At 45.5% G+C, this 22,408-nt stretch overlaps 1 protein-coding gene across 7 annotated transcripts; it reads left to right on the plus strand.

The window, feature by feature from the left end:
- Positions 1-2,840: 2,840 nt before the first annotated feature.
- On the plus strand, positions 2,841-22,205 carry PHF1 (PHD finger protein 1). 7 transcript variants are annotated; one of them, XM_044305530.1, is made up of 15 exons: positions 2,841-3,026; positions 12,968-13,158; positions 13,757-13,850; positions 13,943-14,038; positions 14,118-14,218; positions 14,299-14,447; positions 14,611-14,706; positions 18,031-18,099; positions 18,346-18,469; positions 18,860-18,927; positions 19,136-19,276; positions 19,394-19,508; positions 19,587-19,684; positions 20,256-20,333; positions 21,576-22,205. In XM_044305530.1, exons 2-15 carry the CDS (start codon positions 12,985-12,987, stop codon positions 21,805-21,807), a joined length of 1,635 nt encoding a protein of 544 aa, XP_044161465.1. In that variant the 5' UTR covers positions 2,841-3,026; positions 12,968-12,984; the 3' UTR covers positions 21,808-22,205. The 7 variants fall into 7 exon arrangements, with proteins under 7 accessions (XP_044161465.1, XP_044161470.1, XP_044161464.1 ...); XM_044305535.1 differs by having other exon boundaries at positions 2,841-3,010; positions 13,766-13,850; XM_044305529.1 differs by having other exon boundaries at positions 2,842-3,010.
- Positions 22,206-22,408: the final 203 nt, after the last annotated feature.

A 22,408-nucleotide genomic window follows, 5' to 3' on the forward strand; every position in this document is an offset into this window, starting at 1 on the left:
ATGATTACCTATCTGTCTCCTGTCTCTCGCTGCTGTCTATGGCAAAGCAGCAGCAGAGCAGGTGGACAGTAGGGAGACGGCATGTGCACCATGCGCGCACCGTCTCCTCATACAGTTGATCAGCGATGGTGCCGGGTGTCGGACCCCACCGATCCGAGGATAGGTCATCAATAATCTGTATCCAAAAATCACTTTTCATTTGGCTTCTTCAAATTTTTACAACTGTCAGTAGCGCTCTCCTCTCGTGAGGGACTCAAAGCACAGTCCAAGAGTAGGACCACTTTACCCTACGCTCCTTCTCGGAGGCGCAGTGTAATGACAAGCACTCGCACCATTCACTTGACTACGCTGCCAGGGAGACGGTGGGCAGTGTAATGACCAGGAAGCATGGCTCATATGGAACGCCGCCTCTTCAAACAGCCGATCGGTGGGGGTGCCAGGTGTTAGACCCCCGCCAATATGATATTGATGACCTATCCTGACAATAGGTCATCAATACACAGTGCTGCCCATAATTATTCATACTCCCGGCAAATTTTGACTTAAAGTTACTTTTATTCAACCAGCAAGTAATTTTTTGATGGGAAATGACATAGGTGTCTCCCAAAAGATAATAAGATGATGTACAAGAGACATTATTGTGGAAAAAAAAAACATTTCTCCATTTTTATTTACATTTGGGCAAAAAGTGTCCAGTCAAAAATTATTCATACCCTTCTCAACAATCAATAGAAAAGCCGTTATTGGCTATTACAGCGATCAGACGCTTCCTATAATTGCAGACCAGCTTTTTGCATGTCTCCACAGGTATTTCTGCCCATTCATCTTTAGCAATGAGCTCCAAATCTTTTAGGTTGGAGGGTCTTCTTGCCATCACCCTGATCTTTAGCTCCCTCCACAGATTCTCAATTGGATACAAGTCTGGACTCTGGCTGGGCCTCTCCAAAACGTTAATGTTGTTGTCTGCTAACCATTTCTTCACCACTTTTGCTGCGTGTTTTGGGTCATTGTCATGCTGAAATGTCCACTGGTGCCCTAGGCCAAGTTCCTCTGCAGACTGCCTGATGTTGTCGGTGAGAATCCTCATGTGTTGCTCTTTTTTCATGGTGCCGTTTACTGTGATTAGGTTCCCTGGTCCATTGGCTGAAAAACACCCCCAAAGCATTAGGTTCCCACCACCATGTTTGACAGTGGGGATGGTGTTCTTTGGGTTGAAGGCTTCTCCTTTTTTACGCCAAATGAAGGAAACATCATTGTGACCAAACAATTAAATTTTTGTTTCATCTGACCATAACACAGAAGACCAGAAGCCTTCTTCTTTGTCCAGATGAGCTTTTGCAAAGGCCAAGACAGCTTTTGTGTGCCTTATCTGGAGAAGTGGCGTCCTCCTTGGTCTGCAGCCGTGGAACCCAGCAGTGTGCAGTGTCCGTTGGATTGTCTGCCTTGAGACATTGCCACCAGCAGAGCCAAGATTCACCAGGATGGCCTTGGTGGTGATCCTTGGATTCTTTTTCACCTCTCTAACTATCCTCCTGGCCAGCACAGGTGTCACTTTTGGCTTCCGACCACGTCCTCTGAGATTTTCCACTGAGCGGAACATCTTGTATTATTTAATAATACTTTGCACTGTAGCCACTGGAACTTGTATACATTTAGAAATGGCCTTGTAGCCCTTTCCTGACTTGTGAGCCGCCACAATGCGCAGCCGCAGGTCCTCCCTGAGCTCCTTTGTCTTAGCCATGACTGTCCACAAACCAACTGCGGAGAGCTGCTGTTTTTCACCTGTTGAGTTGATTAAAACAGCTGTTCCCAATTAATCAGGGTAATTAGGAGGCTTCAGAACAGCTTGGACTATTTGGAATGGTATAGAACGTTTGATTTTCCCACAGACTGTGACAGTTTGTGAAGGGTATGAATAATTTTGGACTGTACACTTTTTGCTCAAATGTAAAAAAAGCTGAGAAATGTTGTTTTTTTTCCCCACAAAATTGCCTCTTGTACATCGTCTTATTATCTTTTGGGAGACACCTATGTCATTTCCCGTCGAAAAATTACTTGCTGGTTGAATAAAAGTAACTTTAAGTCAAAATTTGCCAGGGGTATGAATAATTATGGGCAGCACTGTATATGGCTTGCACAAACCCTTCGGGACACAAAAATATTTTTTAGTTTTTATTCTTTACTCACTGCCTTCCCAAAGCCGTAACTTTTTAATTTTTACATTCACCTAACCATAGGAGGGCTTATGTTTTTGCAGGACAAGTTGTACTTTCTAATGGTACCATTTAACATTGCATATAATGTAGTGGGAAGGGGGGAAAATAATATATAATTTTTTTTTTATATGAGGAAGAGGGTAATTTGAATTTTTTCTATCTTTTGATTTTTCTATCTTTTTGAGGCCCTATAATTAATTCCTCCTCAGCCAGTAAACTCTCAGACAGCCATAGGAACTCATTTATACGGTCACTACCTGAAATAATCACTACATACACCATGAGGAAAATTTTTATAGTAAAACCCTATGAGAAGATGCCATTGGCCGTTGCTTTTCCTGCCTGGATCCCACACACTAATTAGACAGTCAATTACCCTCTGAATCTATTAAATTCCCTCATCCTGATTGGCTGCTATGTACCTCAGGGTTTTCCCGCGTTCTATCTACGATCGCTGATTGGCCGTGTCCGAACGTGACTGACGTTTTCGAAACCCCGCCCACCTCAAGGGGGAAAAAAATTGCCGAAACAGGGTTCTGCCTTTTCTCCTATCAAACGGTTCCGATTGGCTGGCTCCGGGGGTGGGTGTGGTGACGTGGCCGGGGTCGTTGCCTGGCTCCTCCTGCCTTTAGGCTGCTGCGTCACTCGGGCCGAGGTGCGGCCCGAGGATAAGAAGGAGGAGGACGCGCTGCTGCCCGGACCCCCCCGGGAGAGGCGGGGGAGGAAGACACCGAGCCACTGTGAGGGGAAGAAGAAGAGGAGGAGCCGGGGGAGGAATCTGAGGGGACCCCGGGGTGAGGGGAGCACCGTGTAAGAGGAAAAGCAGAGGCCAATTATCAGGACAGGGGGGCGGGAGCAGGAGAGGCCGTGGGAGAAAAATGATCTCCGAAGGACGGGGCTTGGGTTAATGATCCGGCGCTAATTTCGGCTTCAGAATGAGATTGGAGGCGGCCGTGAAGGGGTTAAGTGAGGGAGAAGGACGCTGGACTGGCTGAAGTGACACCAGCTCCCCCGCTCTGACAGGACTGCCGCACACTTTTCTAACAGGACATTATGCAAATGTAGGCAAATGAGGAGGCAATGCTAATTAGTAATCAGCAGGTAATGGCCGGGGTGAGCGGGCGCTGCATTGTGATTTCTGCAGTCACGTTTCTGCAGGCAGATAATACATAGCATTACCATATACGGCAGTGCCGGAGCCTATAGACGCTATACCTTCCGCTCGTCTTCTCGCCATTTCTCATCCAGATGCAGATTCATTTCATTATTCTTCTGTGTGTTGTCGTCATCTCGTGACGCTGTGTTTATAGTCATTTTTTTACGTCATCCGGAGGCTTTTAGGCTTCTCCATCCCGTGGTCAGTCCCCGTCCTTTTCCGTGTCGTCACCTGTCATCCGACACTGTGACTCAAATACGTTTTCCATCGCGGCGACAGATATTGTAAAATTTTTAGCTTCAAAATGTAAAAAAAAATTTTTTGTTAGATTATTTTATCGAAAGGGGTTCTCTGGGCTTTTTGTTGTTGTCTTTAGAAAATCTCGGAGTCTTCTCGTCAGTGGACGAAAGATCGTTTCCTCAGTTCTTACCCATCCATCGTGCTGCCGATGCTTAGACCGGCTGCGAGCACTTACGCTCAGCTGCCGGCCGGACGTGTTCCTGGGTCTTCCTGTTCAGCTGCATTTACCGTAAAGGCGGCTGAGCAGGAAGATCCAGCAACATCACTTTATCGAGGATTCACTAGAGGCAGGTGCTTGGATTTTGGCACCCATCGTGGATCCCAGTGAGGATTAGCCCTATGGGACAAAATCCTCGGGTTTTCCGTGCGGAACCTGCAGAAATGAGTAACTTGCTACTTATTTCTGAGGAAGTTTATAGATTTTTTTCAGTGGCACGGCTCAGAAATTTTTCAGTGCGTGTAAACAGGGTTGTGGAAAACCAACACACATGCGCAGGATGCGGATTGTTATTGGATTGCGTAAATGGACTCTTACGACCGACGGCGAGCTTTGTCACCCATCGTATAAAAAGTTTTAGTAATTTTTCATTGGATGAGGAACTTGGACATAGATGCAGTTCTCCGACCTGGTTTGGGAGAGTCTCAAATATTTCAAAGCCATCAGTGTAAAGGGATACATGCCATGGGGATGAGGGTTGCGTTTGACAAAGGGATCTTTTTAAGAAAGGGCTAGAGTTGGCTATGCATACATTAGAATTGGTAGGAATGTCTAGTTTTGACTGGCATGTGCCGATGGGTTCCTCTAACCCCCTTCGCCAAGGAACAGTCAGATTTCTGATCACTTGTATTTTTTTAAAAGATCAGGATATGCATGAGCTTAATGAAGATGTTTTCTTGATGTAGACACTTGAAAAAAACAGAAAAAATTAGGGCATGGACAGAGTGGAAAGATTTAGACCACGGGAAGACGTTATGGTGTCCACTTGAGGTGGCCAATGGCCGCGGGATCTTGAAGATAATAACTCATTGCTGGGCTTTTGCTGCAATGTCTGCCCCTTATTTATAGAGAAAAATGATAAAAGGTAATTGACGCTTTCGGCATTTATTGGTCAACTTTAGATGTGGCCAAGAGCTAATGATGATTTTCAGGTCCCCAGCTATATTTTGGGATGTCGCTCAACTATTGAGATGGCTTTTATTGGACATGGGTGCTCCTGTAATTTTATGACATAGTCATAATCAACATTTAGCCTTTACTTAGGTGGAAAGACATGGGAGAATCAATAGACGTAGAACGACCTGTGGAGATGGTCAGAATCAGATTGACCAAGTAGAGCATGGGCCTCAGGGATGGTCAGAATCGGGTTGACCAAGAGAAGCGTGGTGTTCGGGGATGGTCGGAATCAGGTTGACCTGGAGAATCGTGGGCCTCGGGGATGGTAAGAATCGGGTTGACCAGGAGAAGCGCGGGCCTTGGGGATGGTAAGAAGCAGGTTGACCAGGAGAAACGCGGGCCTCAGGGATGGTAAGAATCGGGTTGACCAGGAGAAGCGTGGGCCTTGGGAATGGTCAGAATTGGGTTGACCAGGAGAAGCATAGGCCTCTGCTGTTCCTCTCTTTGCTGTTTTCACTGTTTTGTAGACTTCATCTTCTGAGCATTGTGTTGTCTGTATGATTGTCTGTTTGACCTGTTTACATAAAGTTTTTTTTCATATTGACTCTTGGTGGTTGAATATTAAAGGTGCAATCCTTATTACGAGGTGTCCATTGATCCCACGGTCCTGTAGGTCACGTCGGGGCATGGACCCATCCGGAATTTGGTTTGTGCCCTCATGGCAACTGATTCTGAATAAACGCTTCTCTTCTGCCGTGTGCCCTGCGTTTCTTCCTGAAGGACGGGTTGCACCTTTAATACCTGACAACTGTGTGTGACCTGATCCTGTGGTACGTGGTCACAGAGACATCATCTCCGCATGTGGCTCATCACATTGTACATATTTTTCGGACATCATTTTGATTCATTCAACTTAAAAGCCGTAAAATTGAATGTAATTAGTCAATCTCATGTACTATTCAGAAAGAGATCTGCCTGAGGTCAGCCTGGATACGCGGAAACGGTACAGACAAGCATTTCACAGTTTTTCTGATCTTTGTTTTATTATTTTCCACATTTGTCAGTATCTGTGTTTGCAGTCAGTGAGTGGGAGTTAATATTTAGCGGCTGAAGACCTGATCATGTTTAAACCTTCATGTAAGGGGCAGTATGATAAGGCCTCATTCATTCGCCTATTTGTGGGCGCAAATCCTGGCGCGATGGTGGGTTTAAGGATTTGAACTTGCAGCATGATAGAGCCTTATGATGTGGTTAGTTTGGGTTAGACCCTAAGGCCAGTATTTGTGTACGGGCACTAAATACAACCATCTTATGGTTGTCTGAATGAAGTCCAAGGCCAAATTTAGATGCAACATTAATTTATAAGACTACTTTCACACTTCTGGATGCATCTATTTTGCCTGGATCCGGTTGTATTAAATCAAAACTGAACAAACTGGATCCAGATTGAAAATCATTGTAAATCTATGGGCGCCCGATCCGTTTTTTCCGATAAAAACAAAAAACGGATCCGGCACCATTAACTTACATTGTATTAATGCTATATCTGGTTTGTTCCGTTTTGGTTTTGTCCCTATTGACAATAAATGGGGACAATACTGAACTGTTTAATAATTAAAGAGGTTATCCCATCTTAGACAATGGGGGCATATCGCACCTACAAGGAGGCCAGAGCGAAGAAAGTTGAGGAGGGCGCACTGCGCATGCGCAGCCGCCCTCCATTTATTTCTATGGAGCCGCCGAAAATAGCCGAGCGGTGGCCGCGCATGTGCAGTGCGCTCCCATTCACTTCACTGGGAGAGGCGGGGAGCTGCGCCTGGTGGTGGACGGACCCTGGGAAACCCAGGGTCCTCCAGCCACAACTCTCTCCGGCTCCGTTCTCCTTGTAGGTGCGGATCCCACCTCTGGGACCCTCACCTATCAGACAATGGGGGTATATCCTAGCGATATGCCCCCATTGTCTGAGATTGGAAAACCCCTTTAATTACGGTTTTGAGATCCGCCGCTGGATCTCAAAACTGGAATTTAAACCCCGGATGTGAAAGTAGCCTAACTCTGTAGCTCCAAAATTATTCCTGCCTGATGGGATCCCTTCCTTTTGGATATATTTGATTTAGCTCCAAAAAGAAGTCCTCTCAGACACAGGGGTGTGTGGTGTGCTGCAGTGTAAGAGCTCGTTCACACTAGCACATAGATTTACAGATCTCTTTTTTTTTGCAGTTTGCTCCCTATTGTGTTCTGAGCTGCTCGCTTTTTATCTGTATCTGTTCAGTTTGTTTCCCTGTAATGGATTAGGGCTCTTTCACACTTGCGGCAGGACGGATCCGGCAGGCTGGTCTCCCTGTCGGATCCGTCCTTCCACTGTTTCGCCGAGCCGCCGGACCGCCGCTCCGTCCCCATTGACTATAATGGGGACGGGGGCTGAGCTCCGGCGCAGCACGGCGGTGCACGGCGAAAGCCGCCGGACTAAAAAGTCAGACATGCAGGACTTTTTAGTCCGGCGGCTTTCGCCGTGCTGCGCCGGAGCTAAGCACCCGTCCCCATTATAGTCAATGGGGACGGAGTGGCGGCTCGGCGAAACAGCGGAAGGACGGATCCGTCAGGGAGACCAGCCTGCCGGATCCGTCCTGCCGCAAGTGTGAAAGAGCCCTTAGCTATTATTTTGCTGTTTATGCAATGTTGCAGAAATATGAATGAATAGCACAGATCTTCTTTCCCAGAACTGTACAGTATCTTGTTCTTTTTTTCTTTCTTTCTTTTTTTTTTCTTTTTAGAAATTTACATCTGGGTGTTACCAGTTGGGGACATGTCACTAGATAATCTGCAGTGCTGCCAATGTCAGACTGCGTAGGGACACACAAGAGGAATGGTAACACCCAGGTGTCAATATATTCATACATATGGATCTGGTGAAACATGCTGCGTACTGAAAAAAACGCCTATATTCACTACTCACAAAAAGTTCAGGATATTTGGCTTGTGGGTGAAATTTCAGGATGAACCTAAAATGCACTCTAACCTTTACAGGTGACCTTCTCTAAACTTCTGAATGCACATGTCCTGCTGTTCAATGTTTCAGTACTTTTTACACAACTTGCTGTTCTCTAACAAGGATTAACAGCAAAATTCACAACAGGTGTTTGGTCCATGAATCGCCCAATAAATTTTCTGGTTTAATTAGAATTGGTATTTAAACAGTCCTCCTCATCATGCTGTTCACATTTTGACATCATGAGACCAAGATGACCCCTAACAATTGCAAGGCTTTCAGCAGGATGTTTTTAGACAGAAGTGGCCCCTGAGCTTAGAGTGTCATCAGCAGGTTGTATTAGAGATACAGAGACTGGAAGAGTCACAGAAAGGCAGACAAGTGGACGTCCTTTGGCCACATCCCACACTTATGACCGCTTTATTGTGAACAATGCCCTGTGGAACCGGATGATAAATGCCACACAACTCCAGGCACATTTAAGGGAGGTGAGAGGCACCCAAGTGGGATGGCAGACCATTCAAAACTGTTTACATCAGCGTGGTCTGCGCGCTAAAGAACCTGCAAGGGTACCTGACCACACCACCAGGCACAGGCGCCATCGTCTTGCTTGGGCCAGGGTGCACATACTCTGGATGAGGGACCAGTGGGCCTCAGAGCTGTTCACTGATGAAAGTCGATTCACGCTGAGCAGAAATGATGGCCACCAACGATGTTGGAGACGTCAAGGAGTGCGCTATGCATCAGCCACTGTTGTCACCAGAGCCTTTGGTGGTGGTGGTGTTACATTGTGGGCAGGTGTGTCTAGTCAGTACAGAACTGCCCTACACTTTGTGAATGGTCCAGTGACAAGCCAATTCTACTTGAAGAACATCATTAATCCAGTCATTGTGCCTCTGCATGAACAACACAGGACTATGTCCATCTTCATGGAGGACAATGCGCCAGCTCATTAAGGTCGCATCATTAGGGAATAGGTGCTGGAGACTTGGGGACCTCGAATGGAGTGGACTGCACTTTCCTTGGAGCTGAATACCAATGAAAACCTATGGCAGGGGTGGCCAACCTGGGGCTCTTCAGTTGTTGTAAAACTACAATTCCCACCATGCTCTGCTGTAGACTGATAGCTGTAGGCAGTCTGAGCATGCTGGGAGTTATAGTTTTGCAACAGCTGGAGAGCCAATGGTTGGCCATCTCTGACCTATGGGATCAGCTGAGTCACCGTGTAGAGGCTCAATAAATCAATAAAAAATCTAAAGTAAGTATGCTGACATGGAGAGCGGCGCCCAGGGATCTCCCTGCACTTACTATTATCCCTGGGCGCCGCTCCGTTCTCCTGGTTTAGGCTCAGGTATTTGCAGATTTTCGGCTCAACTGGGAGGAGCCTGCTCTTGTTCTCCTGGGCGTCTCCTTCTCCCAGGCTGGAGTGCTGGTCAATTGCAGCACTCAGCTCATAGCCTGGGAGAAAAAAACCTCTCGGGCTATTATATCATGATATAATATCACTGGAGCCAGAACTTTTTAGGTTTTCCATAAATTTCACCCGAAAGCCAAATAGTAGTGTGTGTGTGTATGTATGTATGTATGTATATATATATATATATATATATATATATATATATATATATATATATAATAAAGAGAAGGTAAATAGTGAAAAGTATATGAAGGTGCAATATTTTCCAGTAGGGATAAAAGCAACAGAATTGATAAAGATCCATAATATGCAGGTGTGTATGAATCCTAAGCATGTATTTACATGGACTGCTAGCTGTCATATGGTGCAGAACTGCATGTTAGGGTTCTCCAGCCACTTAAAAATACTCAGACTGGTGTAAAAGTGTCCTGACGTGTCCTGGGTCCCCCAGTGGTCTCCACATCCTAATCTGTCTTGACATGGACATGGAATGCTACAGCCAGTGATTGGTTACAGCGGCCTAAACAGTGCACATGGAAAAATAGAGTTAGGGTCCATTCACACGCCTGTAGTTTTGGGTTCCCATCCGTTCCGCAATTTTGTGGAACGGGTGCAGACCCATTCATTTCAATGGGGCCACAAAAGATGTGGACAGTGTGGCCCTACAAAAAAAGATATAGCATGTCCTCTTCTTCTCTGCAATTGCGGAGAAGAATAGACATTTCTATCATAGGGGCGACCATGTGCGGAACGCACACGGCTGGTATCCGTGTTTTGTGGATCCCCAATTTGCTGACCGCAAAACACTTACGGACGTGTGAATGGACCCTTCTATGGACTGTCCAGTCAGAGGGCGATAGAAGTCTATGATGGCAAAGGTTTGAGCAAGGAGGTTGAACATCCAACAGAGACAGACCAAGCAGTTATGGGGAACTTCGAGCAAGGGGACCCCCAGTTCAGGTTGGTCCGGCCCTTTGTTACTGGGTAGATCACAGCTGACCCCCTCTACGGAGAAACTTTATTCATAGCGAACATATGAGGAATGGAGGTGGCTCATGAGTCATAGAGGGTAAATGTTTGCTGGCTCCTTTTGTCTTGGGTGGAAAAACCTAAGACCATAATTGGGCTAAGAGGGTGATTTCCCTTGTTGAGAAGGTGATATCAAACCGACAAAAAAAAAAAAAGCCAAAAGCTCCAGCTTGCGTTGCATTTAAAAAAAAAGTCTGAAAAAAAAGAAGAAAAAGGTCCCTGATTTACAAAACAAAAAAAATGCTTGTGCGTCCGGTGTTTGGTGTTTCCCTTAGATCTTCAGCTAACATTTAGGGTGGTGTTTTTACCATTAAAAATGCACCAAATATGTAAGTGCAGAGAAATGCCTGTAAAATCCTATGTGCGAGAGCACATGTTCACCTGCCATAGGACCCCTATAATAGTGACAGCCAGTGGAACCTATAAACAGTGAAAGCCACAGACCCCTGAAATATTGGGAGCCACAGACCACATTATATGTGTCAGTACACAGTCACATACCCCATAACAGTGACATCCACAGATACCACCATAATAGTGACCGCCACTAATTCCAGTGTACCCGCATAACAGTGAACACCATTGAATCCAACATACCCTATGCCAGCGACGACCACAGTTTCCCCAGTGGCAATAAAAGTAAAATTATAGGAAGAAAATAGAAAGAATGTGACTCTAGTGGGTGGCGTTGGGAATACGGAAGTCAATGCAAGCCTAAAGTCTAACTGTTGTTTTGGTTTATTTTTAGTATACTGTAGGGACAGGGATGTTAAACATTTCTCTAATGTACTTTGCTAGGGAAAGAGGTTTCGTTGTACCAGAAAACAAGGTGTAAAGAGTCTTCTTAGCAAAGCTCTACTGAGCACTGAAGACGTCTGTGTAAGAAGTCGGGGACTAGGTTAGTGACAAGAGGCAGGCGGGAAACCTCTATATGTTACACACAGATGTCTTCAGCGCTCAGTACAACACTGAAGACAGACAGAGCTTTGCTAAGGCCAGACGCAGAAGAGCGAGTTCAATGAGAGAAACTTGCAGCGTGTATCAGTGCGAGTTCCCAATCTGATCTCTGCAACCTTGAAAGGATCACGCAGCATTATAATGATTTATAATGCTGTGTGTTCCTGCAAGTCCTGGAATCTATCGAATTACACTGACATAATGCTGTCAATGTAATTCAGTAGATTCCAGATCTCGCAGGCAAACGCAGTATTGTAAATCATTGTCAGGGGAGCAGCGGTCAGAACGGGAACTCACACTGACGCGCAGGTTTCTTGCACTGAACTAGCTCGTCTGTGTCTGGCCTCAGAGGACTTTTTATTTTCTAGTACAAATGAACCTCTTTTCCTTAATAAAGTATATTACAGCAATGTTCCACATCCCGGTCCCTGCACAAGATTAACAATAAACCGAAACAGCAGCACCTGCAAACTAGCGCACCTCCACATCCTCCTGAAATTCCTGCATGCCTGGAATATTTTTACTTGTGCTAAAGTTTGCTGTCTGTGGTGTAGACTGACGAGCGCTAGGAAAAGAGAAAAGTGAGCGGACAGCAACAAGTGGTAAATGCTAGGGATTCTCCAGGGCGGAATCACGTGCGGAGAGGCTGCAGCATTTACAGTGGCAGCTTGTCAAATAATGCTGCTGGTTTTACACCGGGCTGTCAACCTTTCCAGTGCAAAGCTTGAAGGTGGCGGAAGACCCCACGTGATTCCAAATGCAATCCGCCCATTACTGGGGAGTTTTGTGATGGCATTTATGCCAGATCCACCGTGGACCCACTGCATGTCAACATACCCGAACATCGATTCAGGATTCTCAAACTGGTTGTTCTTCTGTTCCAGTCGGTTCTTTCTTCATTCCTACACACTCAGCATAAAAACCTAAAAATTAGAAAAAAAACATCAGTAGTTAAAGGCTTATCGAACCCCTATAATGACCCACCAATGCCCGGGCCCCTCCTATACAGTATACTTAACTGCCCCTCGGCACCTCCGTAGGCCGCGGCTGCATCTACCCGTCGCACGGATGGGGGGAGCAGCCAATAGCAGGCCTCGACGGTGACCAGCCTCCCTAGCGCCACCCGTGAGATGTAGTGGCGGCTGTACAGGGATCAGGAGGGGAGCGGGGTAAGTATAATCTGTATGAGGGGCCTGGGGTGTGGGGGAGTAATTATAGGGGTTGGATATCCCCTTTAAGTAATCGTGGCATTTTTGTTTTATTGTAAGTATTTTTAAAAGTCAAGCCAAGAAGCGCGTGGATGCAATCGTGTGGTTCGTCTCGGACAAGCGAGCAAAGGGCGTTGTTAGAGAGATGCAGCCCATCCGTATTGGAATTATCGGAGGATTGAATCTTGGATGAGATGTATTGCCGTGTATAAGACAATTAGGACAGATGCACATGTCCGTGCTGCACGTATTATACATCCGCATTACTCTGATTAACGGACCCAAACTCACAGCATCGTAGATCCCTATGATGCTTTGAGTTCAGGTCAGTTAATTCCATGGTTAGGCTGTGACACATCCGAGGAATACCAACATATTTTATGTCCGGCGCATGGATCTAAGCGTTAAAAGGGGCAAATAAAGGGGTCCCTTTTCGTCTGCGCCTTAGTATTGTACCGTAGGCTTCTTCTGTCTCTGTAGTTTCAGCTTTACTACATCTCCATATTGACTGCATATTCTTGTCCCTATGAGATTAGTGATGTTCTACTAGAAGCCTCTTCATGTTTTGTCTACAATTGCAGGTTCTTTTTAAAATGTGATGGAGGGGCGGGAGCCCTCGACCAGACCCAGCCGTACCACACCTGCCAGCCCGAGGGTGACTCCTGCACTGGTGAAACGCCCTCGCTTTCAGACCCTGGCGCGTTTTTGGGAGGGTCAAGATGTTTTAGCTCGTTGGACAGATGGACTCCTGTATCTAGGCATCATCAAAAAGGTGAATTTTAATTTGAAGAAGGTGTCTGTACATGGGCTGATAGAGCAGGTAGTGATTAGGAAATATATCTCAGATCATTGCCCGCTCGTGTGCTGTCATGGCTGCTGCATGGTCGGCAGCTATGGTTACTACGATCATTCATCCCCGTACAGTTTAATTGTTTATTGGCAGAGCATCCGAAAGCCATGCATGCACAGCCACCTCTCTATTCACCGCAGCACAAGATGGACCCCAGCCCCGAGATAGGTGAGGGTCTCACCTCCGGGACCCTCTTCTGTTGGACCTTTATGGCGTATACTGTGGATACACCTTCAATGATTGCTGTAAAACATGCAAGGGGGCAAAATGTGTCACCAAAAGTTGATGGGGCTTAACCGTTACACTTCAGTGCTGGGCCACTGGATGGTGCACCAGTAAGTAAGCGTCCCCCGTGTGCATTAGTAGATCTTTTCATTTTTATGGCTCTGTCCTGCAGAGTGGATGCAAAGAGGACGGTATAATCATGGGTGACAGATCTCTTCAGTAGCTATATATGTATGATACGTGCGTTGGATCGTCTTCCATCTACTTTATCTTTCCTGCCGTTCTCTCCTCTCTGGTTCACGAGCAGGTGGACAGCGCACAAGAGACGTGTTTGGTTCGCTTTGAAGATAATTCCCAGTTCTCCGTGCTCTGGAAGGACATCTTCCCCCGTAAGAATCTCATTTATTTCATTATAAATGATTAATTAAGGATTAATGAAGGATTTTCCATAGCCGTGTTATCACACTCTTCATTCTCTCAGCTGCTGTGCCCGGAAAGGAGCAGCTGTGCTGTGTGTGCAACTCGCAGGCGTGTACCCCCGACAATAAGCTGGTGCATTGTGGGAAGTGTAAGCACGGTAAGTAAGCCTGGCATGATTGTCCTGTATGTTTCTGTCACTGTGATGTTGGCACTAAGCTCTGCCCCCTGTCTCACAGCTTATCATCAGGAATGTCATGTACCCGGCGTGCCATGCGATATAGATAGTGCAGGGAGCTCCTGGATGTGCAGACAATGCGTCTTTGCGGTGGCTACCAAGGTACGTCCAGTCCCCCATCGTCCTGCCATTCTCTTTACGGGACCTGCCATTCAGTTTTTCTTCATCAAACCTTCTTACAGAGAGGTGGCGCGCTCAAGAAGGGCCCCTTCGCTCGCTCCATGCTGCAGATGAAGCTGTCTTTGCCCTATCAATTAAAGTCTTTAGAGTGGGACCCACTGCACCTAACCAATAAACAGCAGTGTTACTGCTACTGTGGGGGGCCTGGAGAGTAAGTATGGCGTAAGTAAAAAATGAAGGGGGGCGGTATCCAAAGGGATAGGGTGGGTAGATGGTATGGGTGGGTCCAGCAAAGTAAGTATGAGACGTGTACATAGGGACAGAGGCAGTAGGAGTGTACATCAATATATACACACATATCTCTGCCCCTACAGATGGAACATGAAGATGCTTCAGTGCTGTCGCTGCCTCCAGTGGTTTCATGAAGCTTGTACACAGTGTCTGAGCAAGCCTCTTTTATACGGAGACAGGTGAGTATGAACCCTGGGGAAACTCCGGCATGATGGGTGCACAATTCCAGCATGGGCAAAGATTGTACCTCAGATCTAACACTGTACCCTCACAGCATGTGCACGTGAGAATTGTACCACTGATACAGCAATGCAGGAGAATTGTACCACTGATACAGCAATGCAGGAGAATTGTACCACTGATACAGCAATGCAGGAGAATTGTACCACTGACACAGCAATGCAGGAGAATTGTACCACTGATACAGCAATGTAGGAGAATTGTACCACTGACACAGCAATGTAGGAGAATTGTACCACTGATACAGCAATGTAGGAGAATTGTAGCACTGATACACCAATGCAGGAGAATTGTACCACTGATACACCAATGTAGGAGAATTGTACCACTGATACAGCAATGTAGGAGAATTGTACCACTGATACAGCAATGTAGGAGAATTGTAGCACTGATACACCAATGCAGGAGAATTGTACCACTGATACACCAATGTAGGAGAATTGTACCACTGATACAGCAATGTAGGAGAATTGTACCACTGACACAGCAATGCAGGAGAATTGTACCACTGATACACCAATGCAGGAGAATTGTACCACTGATACAGCAATGTAGGAGAATTGTACCACTGACACAGCAATGCAGGAGAATTGTACCACTGACACAGCAATGTTGGAGAATTGTACCACTGACACAGCAATGTTGGAGAATTGTACCACTGATACAGCAATGTAGGAGAATTGTAGCACTGATACACCAATGTAGGAGAATTGTACCACTGATACACCAATGCAGGAGAATTGTACCACTGATACACCAATGTAGGAGAATTGTACCACTGATACAGCAATGTAGGAGAATTGTACCACTGATACAGCAATGTAGGAGAATTGTACCACTGATACAGCAATGCAGGAGAATTGTACCACTGATACAGCAATGTAGGAGAATTGTACCACTGACACAGCAATGCAGGAGAATTGTACCACTGATACAGCAATGTAGGAGAATTGTACCACTGATACACCAATGCAGGAGAATTGTACCACTGATAAACCAATGTAGGAGAATTGTACCACTGATACAGCAATGCAGGAGAATTGTACCACTGATACAGCAATGCAGGAGAATTGTACCACTGATACAGCAATGTAGGAGAATTGTACCACTGATACACCAATGCAGGAGAATTGTACCACTGACACAGCAATGTAGGAGAATTGTACCACTGACACAGCAATGTAGGAGAATTGTACCACTGATACAGCAATGCAGGAGAATTGTACCACTGACACACCAATGTAGGAGAATTGTACCACTGATACACCAATGTAGGAGAATTGTACCACTGATTCAGCAATGTAGGAGAATTGTATCACTCATACACCAATAAAGGAGAATTGTACCACTGATACAGCAATGTAGGAGAATTGTACCACTGATACAGCAATGCAGGAGAATTGTACCACTGATACAGCAATGTAGGAGAATTGTACCACTGATACACCAATGTAGGAGAATTGTACCACTGATACAGCAATGTAGGAGAATTGTATCACTCATACACCAATGAAGGAGAATTGTACCACTGATAAACCAATGTGGGAGAATTGTACCACTAATACACCAATGCAGGAGAATTGTACCACTGATAAACCAATGTATGAGAATTGTACCACTGACACAGCAATGTAGGAGAATTGTACCACTGATACACCAATGTAGGAGAATTGTACCACTAATACACCAATGCAGGAGAATTGTACCACTGATACAGCAATGTAGGAGAATTGTACCACTGACACAGCAATGCAGGAGAATTGTAGCACTGATAGAGCAATGCAGGAGAATTGTACCACTGATAGAGCAATGTAGTAGAATTGTACCACTGACACACCAATGTAGGAGAATTGTACCACTGATACAGCAATGTAGGAGAATTGTACCACTGATACAGCAATGTAGGAGAATTGTACCACTGATACACCAATGTAGGAGAATTGTACCACTGACACAGCAATGTTGGAGAATTGTACCACTGACACAGCAATGTAGAATTGTACCACTGATACACCAATGCAGGAGAATTGTACCACTGATACACCAATGTAGGAGAATTGTACCACTGATACACCAATGCAGGAGAATTGTACCACTGATACAGCAATGTAGGAGAATTGTACCACTGATACAGCAATGCAGGAGAATTGTACCACTGATACAGCAATGTAGGAGAATTGTACCACTGATACAGCAATGTAGAAGATTTGTACCACTGATACACCAATGCAGGAGAATTGTACCACTGATACAGCAATGTAGGAGAAATGTGCCACTGATACAGCAATGTAGGAGAATTGTACCACTGATTCACCAATGTAGGAGAATTGTACCACTGATTCACCAATGTTGGAGAATTGTACCACTGATACAGCAATGTAGGAGAATTGTACCACTGATACAGCACTATAGGAGAATTGTACCACGGATACAGCAATGTAGGAGAATTGTACCACTGATACAGCAATGTAGGAGAATTGTACCACTGATACACCAATGTAGGAGAATTGTACCACTGATACAGCACTATAGGAGAATTGTACCACGGATACAGCAATGTAGGAGAATTGTACCACTGATACAGCACTATAGGAGAATTGTACCACTGATACACCAATGTAGGAGAATTGTACCACTGATACACAAATGTAGGAGAATTGTACCACTGATACAGCAATGTAGGAGAATTGTACCACTGATACACCAATGTAGGAGAATTGTACCACTGATACACAAATGTAGGAGAATTGTACCACTGATACAGCAATATAGAAGAATTGTACCACTGATACAGCAATGTAGGAGAATTGTACCACTGATACAGCAATGTAGGAGAATTGTACCACTGATACAGCAATATAGGAGAATTGTACCACTGATACAGCAATGTAGGAGAATTGTACCACTGATACACCAATGTAGGAGAATTGTACCACTGATACAGCAATGTAGGAGAATTGTACCACTGATACAGCAATGTAGGAGAATTGTACCACTGATACAGCAATGTAGGAGAATTGTACCACTGATACAGCAATGTAGGAGAATTGTACCACTGATACAGCAGTGGAGCCTCCCAGCATAGGAGTTGTAGTTTTGCAAAAGCTGTGGAGCCACAGACTGGAGACCATTGCCCCAGATAATGATTTCTACCTTATGGACAATTAAATCTGGAAGGAGTCTATGAAACTGGTATAGGAGAGAGGGCACGCAAGGGGAGTTTATCGGCCGCAGTCTCAATATTTCATTCTTTTATATGTCAGGTTTTATGTTTTTGAGTGCTCGGTCTGTACAAGAGGTCCAGAAAACGCCTGGAGACTTCCTCTGGGATGGTGAGTGTTATGTTCCATCATACTGCTTACCATTGATCCTGACATTAATCATTCACAATATAATCCTAATGTATCTGCTAAAGAGAAGGTTTTCCAGAAAATCTGCCATTATACCCCCAGCTGAATCTCTAATCTGATAGGAATGTTCTCCTGTGCTCAGTGTCGCCCTCTGCTGAGTACGTTAAGTTGCCAGGAGGAACTGGAGAAGGTGATGACCTCCATGTAATAAGACTTCTTCTTCTGCAGGGTGGATGTGTCGCACCTCGTCCTCTATCACCTCAGTATTTGTTGTAAGAAGAAGTATTTCGATTTTGAACGGGAAATCTTGTCTTTTGTGAATGAGAACTGGGAGAGTCTACTACTGGGAGAAGTAAGTTATTCACTTTCCTGTTTGCTGAATTTGTCATCGCACCTCCCCGATGGTATCCTGACATCTTGTCAGCCAGTAGAAATCACCTTCTGCTCTGCATGTCAGGAGTGAAGCATAGCTTATGCTGTAGCATGGCAGTATAGCTGAGAAAACTCCTTATCCGGTGGAAGTAGGAAGGGACTATATTGTCAGCTGCCAGAAGGGGAAGGAGACTGATATTGTCTAGAGACCACCCCCAGCAACTCCAAGTGGGAAACATAGTAGCAAAAAATGATGAAAATTTTATTTTTTATTATTTTTTGTATTACAATGATTCATGGGATAACCCTTTAAACGAGTTGACTTTATCTAGACAGTATATTCAAATACATAACCATGAGTGGTCTTTAGCTTACAGATACCCCTCGTTCGGACAGGTACTCCCATCTGCTCCACGCCTTGACAGCAGAGAAAGAAAGGTAAGAATCTCGCACTTGGCATCTGTTGAAAATTAATTTCTGAAGATATCGTCTTAGTTTCAGGTTACGTTGTAAATCAGCTTTGGGTTGTAATGGTCGATGGTTGGGTAACAATATAGCAGGCCATGCCTGAGGCGATTCTTGTGTGTGTACGTCCAGATTTACATTGCCGCTTTGCCATTAGCTAAAGTTTTCTAACCGCTCGCAGGTTTATCTCTGGGAAGGAGATTAAGAAGAAGAAGTGTCTGTTTGGACTCCAGAGCCGCGTCCCCCCTCCCGCCCCACAGACGACACTGACTGAGCTGAGGCTACAGGAGACAGACGTGAGAGGCTCCACTCCGTGTGTAAGGTGAGGGGATCTGGTACTCCGTGCAAGACTCTTATTAAACATCACTGTGTGTATATATCATGCTGCATTCTGTCTTCCTTCAACTCCGCAGCGAGCGGATATAAAGATCTCTTGCAGTTCCCTTTTAGGGAGGATGGGGGTCCTGAGAAGCCCTCCACACAAAACAAAGACACCAAGCATAGAGAAGCGGACGCGGAAGGAGAGGCAGAAGCTGCAGAGAGCTCTTACCCAGGTAATTTGGAACGATGTAAAATGTGTGGCAGGTAATAGACCTGTAGTAAGACCCACCTGTCATCTGTACTCTTTTCAGGATACGGTACAGAATCCTTTTAGTTGTAACCAGGATTACTTGGGATACCGCGGTAGCCCCTACAACTTCCGACGCACTGGGGCGCGCTGCCTGCAGAGGTAAGTGATGCACCCTAGAAAATAGTACCAGGATTGGCTGCTTTTGCAGCCCATCATTTTTGGTACCTGAAGAAGATCCCAGGATCAAATCTAAAAGTGTTGTCCGCTTTGTATGAATAAATATGTACTTTTGGGTATTACTGAGCACAGCTGTTTCTTAATATTCAGGGCCCAGCAAGAAAGAAGCAGTTCTCTTTTAGCTACTTTCACATCTGTGGCCGTCTGTTCCGGCAGAGAATGCTGGGAATCGGCTTGCAGCTTTTGTCCGGCTGATTCTTGTCATATTTGCCGGGTAGCTGCTGGATCTCTTCCAGACCCCATTATAGTGGTCCAGCGGTCAGACAGCAGTGTTCGGCAAGGCCAGATCTGGAGAACTCTGGCAGGCTGTTCTCTGCTGGAACAGCCTGCCAGAGAGCTCTGCCGCAGATGTGAAACTAGCCTTATATTTTCACATTTACCAGGGAGTAAGTGAATGAGGTCCTCAGGTAGGAAAGGTCAAGGATGAGGAGGAAACGGACAACTGATCCATAAATGTAGAGTAACAATCCTTCTAATGATCTTCTTCTTCCAGCCCTCCAATTAGGATGTTTGCCTCTTTCCACCCATCAGCAAACACTTCTGGGACTGTGGCTGCTTCTCTTCAGTCCAGGTTCGTGCGGTCAGTTTTAAACGGACAGGGAGTTGTGGGCGGCTTTGAGTGACGTCACCTATAGGATCTCATATATCTATGGCAGTCACTGCACATACAAGACTAATCTTCGTCAATCAAACTTGTATGATGTGTCGTGTGACATATAGAAACACCCCTGTGTGTGATTCCTTTCTGTGGTATGCAGAAATATCTTCTGAATTTCTAATCTAGAGAATGCAGTACCCAACGTAGCGCCCCTATATGCTTGTGGCTAAATCCAGTACAGCAGCTTAGCTCCATTAAAGTGAATATACACTGCCATACTAGACAACGCTGCATGGAACAGTGCATCAAAGAAAAACATGTTGATCCTCTGGTAGAATAGGATGTGCCTAATATCAGCTGTCACACATGATGTCATAATTCAAGCATGGTGGCACTCCCTTCCTTTGTCTACTTGGGCTGGGATGTGCCATCACTTTGATACCAATCCTTAGAATGATGGGAGGCAGTGCTGGTTTAGTTTTCCCTGCAGAACAGTGCTCCTATCACCCAACCTAGGGAGGTCTAAAGGGTTGGATGGCATGTCCTAGCAATATAATATAGAAATATAGTCTGGGAGATATCTGCCTGCTTCACCTTAAAGGGGTTTTGCAGACGGTACAAATTGGTAAGTCATCAATATCTGATCGGTGAAGGTTCAACAATCAGCTGTTTGAAGAGATTCTAGATAACACTGCCTGTCGTCTCGGCCGTGACGTGTAATCACAAGTGCTTGTTCCATTCACCTGTAATGACACTGTGCCGATGCTGCAAGCGAGACGACGCGCAGTGTAGTCGTGAAGAGGAAGCAGTGCTCGCATGAGCGCCCCCTCCTCTTCAAACAGCTGATTGGCCGTTGTTCCAAACCCTCACTGAGGATAGGTCATTAATATGTACTGGCTGCACAACCCCTTTAAGTCAATGTCTCCAGTATTGTGGGCTCACCATACACATAAGAGAGCGGTCACTGCTGCTCTGTCTGAATCCCATTGTCTTGGCCATTATTTGTTTGTGAGGAAGGAGACACAGTAAGTAGCTGCTGGACTCCTCAGGTGCCACTTATTTATGGATAGCAGGATTGGACAGTGTGAAATTCAGTATGTTTGATCACTGTTACTACCGAGAGCTGGTGTCGGGGGATAATACAGAAGTTCTTTATATCGGACTGATGATTGTCGTAGATGAGACATTCACACTCTTTTATATTTTATATTTCAGTGAGGTGTCCCCTGCAGTCTCAGAAGTGCCCCCCCTGCTCCCAGAGGCGGTGGACCGATCAATCCCTGCTCCAGAACCTTCCTCTCCTCCCGCACCTCCATCCTCATCTTCCTCAGAGGGCTGCGAGTGGTCAGAGTCACCAGAAGAGGGGACGAGGGTGCTGGCCCGGAGGGTCACCCCGGAGGGGTCGATTGAATATTTAGTGGAAAGGGAAGAAGGAGAGATCTTCTGATTATTCTACAGAGATCCTGCGCTCAACTCTACCATGTGCTACCTGCGAAGATCCCATGATCTTGGCTTATTGTACATACAAGGCTAATCCTGAACTTTCTGTACACGCGTGTATATAGCGCTGCTTGTGATTCTCGTCCCGTCATGTGTTTATACAGCTCACCGAGGCTGCATCGCATCACACATGGACAGATTGATGACATGAAGGAAATCCGAGTTTGTTTTCTTTTTGTATCTCCTAATTTACTATGTGGGATTGAAGGTCCGATGTTCTGTCCGTTCTAGGCTAAGGTATAAGATGGTGTCTGTTGAATAATTGCACAGGTTCTCGTCTATTAGAATCTTCATGGAAAAATCACATCCATGTCTGTCCAGGATTATTAAAAAAGTGACACAAGTTTTCTTCGTCTGTTATGGTTCATTACAGGTTGCACCTTTCACAGCTCACACATTACTGTTACCTTGTGGTTGAAATAAGACACAGGGCCGTCAAGTGCAGCCTATAATGCTACTGCTTTGATCCAGAGGAAGGGAAAATTAATCCCTAAATCAACTCCCTGTCTCCTGAAATCTAGTACCCAAAACCTAAAATATGTTTATGT

Source organism: Bufo gargarizans, chromosome 9 (genome assembly GCF_014858855.1).
Source record: "Bufo gargarizans isolate SCDJY-AF-19 chromosome 9, ASM1485885v1, whole genome shotgun sequence".
Lineage (NCBI taxonomy): Eukaryota > Metazoa > Chordata > Amphibia > Anura > Bufonidae > Bufo > Bufo gargarizans.

Coding starts and splice junctions, on each gene's coding strand:
- PHF1 (XM_044305530.1), top strand. CDS start 12,985: ATGGAGGGGCGGGAGCCCTCGACCAGACCCAGCCGTACCACACCTGCC. Junction 13,159..13,756: donor ATCTAGGCATCATCAAAAAG/GTGAATTTTAAT, acceptor CTCTCCTCTCTG/GTTCACGAGCAGGTGGACAG. Junction 19,277..19,393: donor GGCTCCACTCCGTGTGTAAG/GTGAGGGGATCT, acceptor GATCTCTTGCAG/TTCCCTTTTAGGGAGGATGG.